This window comes from Acyrthosiphon pisum, chromosome A3, assembly GCF_005508785.2.
Source record: "Acyrthosiphon pisum isolate AL4f chromosome A3, pea_aphid_22Mar2018_4r6ur, whole genome shotgun sequence".
Lineage (NCBI taxonomy): Eukaryota > Metazoa > Arthropoda > Insecta > Hemiptera > Aphididae > Acyrthosiphon > Acyrthosiphon pisum.
Genome location: NC_042496.1, coordinates 28,232,624 through 28,240,710, shown reverse-complemented (window position 1 = coordinate 28,240,710; position 8,087 = coordinate 28,232,624). Strand labels below are relative to the sequence as shown.

Below are 8,087 nucleotides of genomic sequence, written 5' to 3'. Positions count from 1 at the left end.
TTTATGATTTATAACTCGAAATAATTTGCAAATTTTCGTGATTTTTCCATATTTTGTCATTTTTTGAACTTTAAATGCTTAAAAAAAAAACTGTGACTAACGATTTTTAATATTTTTCATCTGCCTTTGAAACAATATACTAGGAGCCTTCTATTAAATTTTCAAGCTTTTTTATCCAACAAATAAAATTTTATTGATATTTTTAGAAAAAAAACTAAAAAAAAATGGAAAATAAAAATGTCCGTAAAGAGCTCAAAATACATCAAAATATTTTGAAAATGTTATGGTGTATAGAAGATGCTAAGATAAACATTCAGTCAAAATTTCATGTATCTACGGTAATTTTTTTTAAAGTTACACCAAAAACCAAATTCAATTTTGTGAAAAATCGATTTTGCGTAAAAATTCCCGTTTTTCCTTAATTTTTCTTTTGTTTTTCCCGGCGCTTTTGAAAACCACTGGGAAATTTAAATTTTGACCTCCCCAATGCACCAACGATATTCACTTTCTGATCGAACAAGATACTGAAGTTGAAAATCGTAGCATTATTTCGACTACTTATCGTGTACACAGACACAAAAAAAATAAAAAAATAAAAAAACACACATCATTGTAAAAACAATACATTCATCGTTCCACTCAGAATCTAAAATATTAAGTTCATAATATTTTTTTAGAGCTTTGGAAGTCATCAATAAAAATATTGGAGGAAAGTAAATGCCATATATTATATCCAAACAGAAATTAAAAATGTGTGAAAGTAAACTGGGATAGACTTATATAATTAGGCGTAATTAGGTATATAACTACAAGTATTTAGTTTACAATATTGTATACACAAAATACAATCATATTATGTTAGACTTCATACAATTATCACGATCAATAAAAGAATCTATATAAGAAAAGGTCGAGGAGTAGGTACAAGGTACTAAAATTAATTTTAATGAAAACATTATCATTAAAATTATTATCAAAGACTTTAAATAGTATCGGCTAAATGTAAGGTACAAAATATAATATGTTACGTGTTAAATAAAAACTAAATAAATTAAAAGATAGTAATGTATCGTATTCGTCTTACCTTTATTTTAAATAAGAGCGTGGGACGTAATTCTAAAGACTACAGGTACGCAATTCGTTTGCATTGGAAATAGCGGGAGTTAATATTTCTTAGAAATGTTTTGATGGATGTCAATAGTTGGGAACTACACTACTTTTAGAGACTATTAGAGAAACTATACCTAGAAAATTAAAAGCTTTTTATAGATACTTATATTTGTCCCTTTAATAAAAATAAATAATAAGGGTGCGTTCGAGGGTGCATTGTAGTATTGTACATATGTTGATATGTTGTATGTTGGTGGTTGGCTGCAGTCACTGAAAATGTGGTCTGAGGTCAAGCACCGTCTGGCGTCACTAGCTCCTGGATGGGTGACCACCCGTATTCTTGGTGACGAATCTTTGTCCCCACATAATCCACATGTTCTTCAATCAACCCCCTCCCCCCCCCAAAAAAAAATATGCTGAATAAATGTCCGATGCTTAAGATAAATTGTAAAAAAGTGGGTGTCACTGCTGTACAGAAGGATACAAGTGGGTCACTACTATGGGTAGAATTTTTATCGAAACGAACTTAAAAATAACTAATAATAATTGAAAATGTCATAAGCCTATAATTAGCTCAATATGAATCAAAATATTTTGAAAATTTATTGGTGTATAGAAAATGTTAATATCACCATTTAGTAAAAATTGCATGTATGTATGATATCGTGTACACACACACACAAAAAATAATACATATCAGTGTAAAATCGGTACATTCATCGCTCCGCTCAGAAACTAAAAGGTATAGTACCGAGGGTATTACAGAGTAAAATTTAATTCAGGGCGAACGCAGCCTGTTAGGAGTTTCTAGCCATAGTACAATTTATAATGACAAATGTACACTGTACAAAGTTTACGAATACAAAAATAGGTAAGTAATAAAATATTGATATATACAGGATGGTCCATGTTTTTTAGTTTCCCATAGGTATCTATATTATACTAAATAATGAAAAAACAGTAAATGCCATTCGTCATGTATTAAAACATTAATTACGTGAATAATTATAAATATTCAATAAATTAGTACAAACTAATGAAATGAAAAATCATTCTTAAAATTATGTCTACTGAATATGAAAAAAAAACCAATACATTCATCGCTTCTCTCGTTCCACAGCGATTTCTGTCCCGTTTCGTCTGCCACATTTTTCAAAATTGACTAGCTTAGATTAGTATAACTATAAGTACACATAGGTTGTAATTCATCGAATTTTTAAAAACGCTGAAAACCGTGAAATTGCCAATGCTAAAAAAAAGATATCTACCAAGCTAAACAGAAAACGAAACATATTTAATAAGTAAAAACATAACACGGCGGAATACGTGAGAAAATCTTGTATACCTACTATCTAGGTACATATATAGTAAAAGTAATAACTAATAACAAATAGGTACCTAACTAGATTTAAAATAATTAAATTAAATTAAACAATAATTATTCATTAGGTTAAGGCATTTGTTAAACATTTGTCTTAGTATCAACTTCAGATAAGAATAAAAAGCTTTCACGTTAGCAGATCAAAATAAATTTAATTGAAAATTAATAGGTATCGGTATTTTACGCGATGGATAATTTTATTATAACTGTAGGTATGAATTGGAAATTATTTCCCGGATATGCAACGACATCCCTTCGCGCAAAGGAAATACGTGATATCATTCCGTGTCTACTACGTATCGTTTGTTATTAAAAAATGATCAAATATGAGTACCTCGTCGGGTATAGCCGGAAATCAAAAACAGGTTCACACGATTTATCAAATAATTACAATAATTATTTAATTAAAATATTTAATAATATTGTATACGTCGGTCTATAGCTCGGGCACGTGTACAAACAGATTTTCTCGACGCATAGGACGCTGCTGTTGAGTGCTCAGAGTATTGTTTGGACGGCAACAGGATTTTAGTGATCTCCATGGCAACATGGGAGGCCCAATGAACCCGCGTGTGCTGCCAGACAGGGTTGTAGGACGAGTAGAAGGTGCAGTCACGTTAAAAGCGTAGATCGATGAGAGGGATACATACGCAACACTAATATTTAATAATTATTTCTGACATTATACGCACTTTCCTTTTTGTTTCAACTACAAACCAATAACCAATAATTATTGTGAATATTGATGCAATATACAATTTTATTTCCAGAAATTATTTGGAAATTTGTTTATACATATTTTAGTTGTTTTTCAAAACACAATATACATCATTATAAGTTATAATCGGGATTATGACACAAAAATAAACTATAATAATTAATTATTTTGTTAGACCACATAAATAAATAATTACAATTACCATACAATCATATTAATAGATATTATAACTATAATTTAGTAACTTAAAACTATTACGTATTATACTGTCCTATTATTTCAATTCAATAGATCCCATAATTTATAATGTATCAAATGTATTTACTAATTAAATGGAACTTGTTCAATACCGAGATTAATAAATAATTATAGACTCTTAAAAGATGGTGTTAGCATTTTATGTGATGAAAAATTGTACAAACAGAAATGTGTGTTCTCATTCAAGAGTCGAATAAGAACAACTTTATTTTAATTATTATTTGATATAAGTAAAATTAGTAATATCAATCATCAAAGTACCTAGATAGATAATAGAGGATCATCGTAATGCATATTGTATATTTAGTTTAGGCATCAGCATTAAATACATATTTAAAAAGGTGAGTAAGCGGGTGTCGCTTTGTTGCACACAGTAGGTTACAGTGGGTCACTGTAATGGATGGTGTTAAATTTGAATTCATTGACATAGTATTAATTAATAAGAAAAACGATTCTGAGCTAAGACAGTCAGTCTATGATCTATTGATATTACCGAGATATTACCAAGTATATTTGATGATATTACCTATTGTGAATAAAGTAATTTGTATATAACCTATTTATGTGGAACGTTGTTTTAATTTTCAATCCTAAGTTATAAAAGTTGAACATTTTATACATTTTTAACTATAAAATTTGATAAATGTATTCAAAAATCGAACTTAAAATGATCATAAAAAAAAAAGTGCCTATATATTTTAATATTTTTCAACTGCTATTTAAGCAATATATCAGGAGCCTTGTATTACATTCTGACGCTTTTTGGTTAACAAATAAAATTTTATTGATATTTATAGAAAAATAAACTAAAAAATTGAAATTTGAAATTGTCCGTAAACAACACAAAATATTTTGAATATTTTATCAAGTATAGGAATCGATAAAATAAACATATGATATAAATTTAAAGGGTCTACGGTTATTCGTTTTTGAATTAGGTATTACAACAAAATAAGAAAATCACTACATATTATGAAAAATCTAGTGAATATCCAATTTTGTAAAAATATGAACTTCAAACGCTCATAAAATTTAATTTGACTTTCCTATAGACATTTTTTTTTTTGTTTGATAAAGGTAGATAATCTTTTAAGGATTCTCGTACCTATTATATTTTAAAATTTTAGATTTAAAGAGAAACATTTTTAGGAATTTCTAACTCAAGATAATCTGCACATTTTCGTGATTTTTACGCCTTTTGTCAAAATTCGAATTTTAAATGCTCGTAAAAAAAAAAATTGTGACTGGATTTTTAATATTTTTCAAATGTCATTGTAACAATATATTGAGAGACTTGTATTAAATTTTTAAGCTTTTTTCCTCAACAAATAAAATTTTATTGAAATTCATAGAAAAAAAAACCTGAAAAAACAGTTCAAAACAAATCAAAATATTTTGAAAATATTATAGTGTATAGAAAATGCTAATATAAACAACCAGTGACAATTGCATGTACCTATCTACGGTAGTTTCTTTAAGAGTTATGCCAAATGTTTGGTCAAAAACCGATTATGCGTAAAAAATTCAGTTTTCTCTTAATTTTGATGTTGTTTTTCCTGGCGCTTTTGAAAACTATTGGGAATTTTAAATTTTGACCTGTCGAATGCACCAATTTGATTCAATTTCTCATCGAACAAGATATAACTGTTAAAGAAAATCGAAGCAGTTTTACTGCTCCAAACGGTGGCGACACACAAAATTAAAAAAAAATTAAAAAACACACATTGTAAAATCAATATACATTCATTGATCCACTCAGAACCTAAAATTCAATACCTACATTATTTTATTTTAAATTTTTTAATAATTATTACTTATGACTAATGTATTTTTAAAAAAAGCACAACATTTTTATCACTTTTATATGTTGCTTAACGAAGAAGGACATGTTTTTATTACGAGTATTTTTAGATTTCCATCTTATGTCTTATACTCTTATATAATAGGTATAAGTACGACTAAATTTATTAAAAATGCATGCATTTAAAATATTTAATTATTAATTATTTATCAGATGATTATTTATCAAAATCGTTTTTCTATTTCAAAATCAAATTCTATTACAATTCCGTAAATAAATATAGCAACATAGTTTCTCCCTTTCGTTGCACCCAGAATTATACTTACACGATGCCTAATATTTTACTACCTTTATAAAATATGCATACCAACTTAGGTATTTAAATAATTTACAAAAAGTATTTAGGTAAATCGTAAATATATTTTAAATAAAGATATACCTAGTCATACTTTAATTATTGTATATTATTGTATTGTAACTATTATATTATAATCTGATAATATATGAATTCATCATTTAAACACGCAGTTTCCTTTAAAAAAATCTGAGTAAAATGTCTAGGTACATAAGCATGCTAGAAAATCTTGTACTAAATAAAGGTTAAAAAAGAAACCTTGGTAATATAATAGTAAGTTGTGGTAGACAATCAAGGTAGCGCCGATAAGACAGACATCCTCTGAATATTATGTAGGTATTTAGTTAATAATAATTATTTCATAACTTCGTGTTAGAATCCATACAATAATATATTTTTATAAAATAAAAGAATACTACTAGAAAACGATTTGTACGTCTATATTATGATTAAATATTATTAGGTACCATAGTTTTTTTTTTAACAGCCACAAAAATATAGTGAGGTCAAATTCTATTAACCCGAATAATAAATTGAGATCATAACAAACAATGATAAATAATTGTAAGGATGGTATACAAATAAATATGATTGTGAATGTTTCTTGGAAATCATGAACAATTAACATAAATTAATTAGGTACCAGAATAATTATGTTCTTATTATAATAGGCATATTATTATTATTATAAATACTTAAATTTTTTAAGGCTTTTGAAGTTTGAATAATGTTAAGTTATCTTCTGCGTTATAATTTAAATAATCGTACGAGATGCCTACATAGTTATAAAACCGATGAATGAAGTAATATCACATGTATATTGAATTATACTATATAGGTATCCGATTCCAAAACAATACGTCAAACTAAATCTTTAAATAAATCGATGTAATGTTTAATCTCGTGTTCAATAAATAATATAAGGTTGTACAAATATAATAGGTACGTATAAAACTCCTAATATCATCAACTATCGCCTATAGTCGCCTATGTCTTCAAAAATGAATAAATAATTAATAGGAAAAAACATTACTTATTCGGGCTACTCGTAACTCGCTAATCTTTCGATAATAATTTTTTTTTAATTTAAATATTAAATGCAATTTAGAAAATTAGAGCTCGGCAATTCGAAATTTCTATTTCAGCACAATTTAAATAATATATCATACGCATATAGGTACGGATTCAAATTTTTTTTTAATGAAACATAATTAAAATTTTAGTCGAGATTAGCTACTCATAGTCAATTGTGGAACATAAAAGTAAAATTAGATTTTCGTAAGTATAATCACATTAGCCCTTATATAATAGCCAATAGGTATGATAGGTAGTTAAGTGCTTGCGTATCGATGCGTAAAAAATGTCAGGTATTTAATAAGATCCTACGGGTATAGGTTTATTTCGAGATCTGACGAAGGGAGACCTATATAGGAATCCAAAAATGTCTACTACGACAGTGATGTGCATCCGAACAGAACGCCCCCATTTCCACAACGTCCATGACTCATTTGTTCACCCCCGTTCATTGTGAGCACAAAAGGGACTTCCTGTCGGCACGGGCGTAAAAAAATTAAATCAAAACATTTTATTTTACTAGATTACCAACGCTGGACGGTAGTAAATATTTTGGTAACAAGATAGTAATCGATTACAGTACACACACGTCAATTACCTAGGTACCTATTAGTAATCAAAAAACGTGTAAGTTTACGAAACATTACGGTACCTACAAAGTTCATTGAAGCATAACATTCAAGTGCTGAGTATGTAAGAACCTAGGTAGTAAACCTACTGCACACAGTAAAATATTGTTTGTTGACTCGCGTTCGAATTCTATAATTGTCCAGACATGACTTTCACAAATACTGTCACTAGTAACAGAATAAAACTCACCCTTTGTGGCGAACGTAAAGATAAGGGCCAGCAGAAGCTTTCCGCAAGACCCCATCTTGAGGACTCTGCACGCCACTCGAGTCGAGCCGGAAAACTTCGATCACTAGTTTCTTTTTCGACACAAAACCAATAATCCGATAGAGTTCACAAAGCCGGAAAACGCACAATATAATATAATTATACGATGAAGAAAAACAATAACATGCACCACACAAATGAAACGCGTTGGAAACACCACAACGGAGGAACGCGAGACACCGCGAACACCAAAACACGGACTGCCGGTACGAAATACGAAGGCTCAAAGCACTACCACTACGCTCGAGCGGCGGGCGCGGTGACGAACGGCTTCGCAGTGTGACCACCAGCACGGTGTATGTGTACACATTTTTTGTTTTAATATTATTATATAATTTTTATAATCTAATATTATTATTAATTATTAATAAAAATATGCCTCATTTGAACTTTGAGTCAACCATACCACCCATACCTACCTACTACGCAGACACTCAGTACTCGGGCTACTAGTATAATAGTATACTTATAATAATTACGCGTCCATGTATAC

General features: G+C 28.9%; 1 protein-coding gene across 50 annotated transcripts in view; it reads right to left on the bottom strand.

Moving 5' to 3' along the window:
- The window catches only part of LOC100161231 (down syndrome cell adhesion molecule), a 69,103-nt gene extending 61,288 nt beyond the window's left edge, over positions 1-7,815 (bottom strand). For all 50 annotated transcript variants that reach the window (XM_008188075.3, XM_016807214.2, XM_029491446.1 and 47 more), the window contains exon 1: positions 7,517-7,815. In XM_008188075.3, the coding sequence (XP_008186297.1) occupies positions 7,517-7,571 (55 nt within the window). In that variant the 5' untranslated portion in view covers positions 7,572-7,815. The remainder of the gene's footprint in view (positions 1-7,516) is intronic.
- Positions 7,816-8,087: the final 272 nt, after the last annotated feature.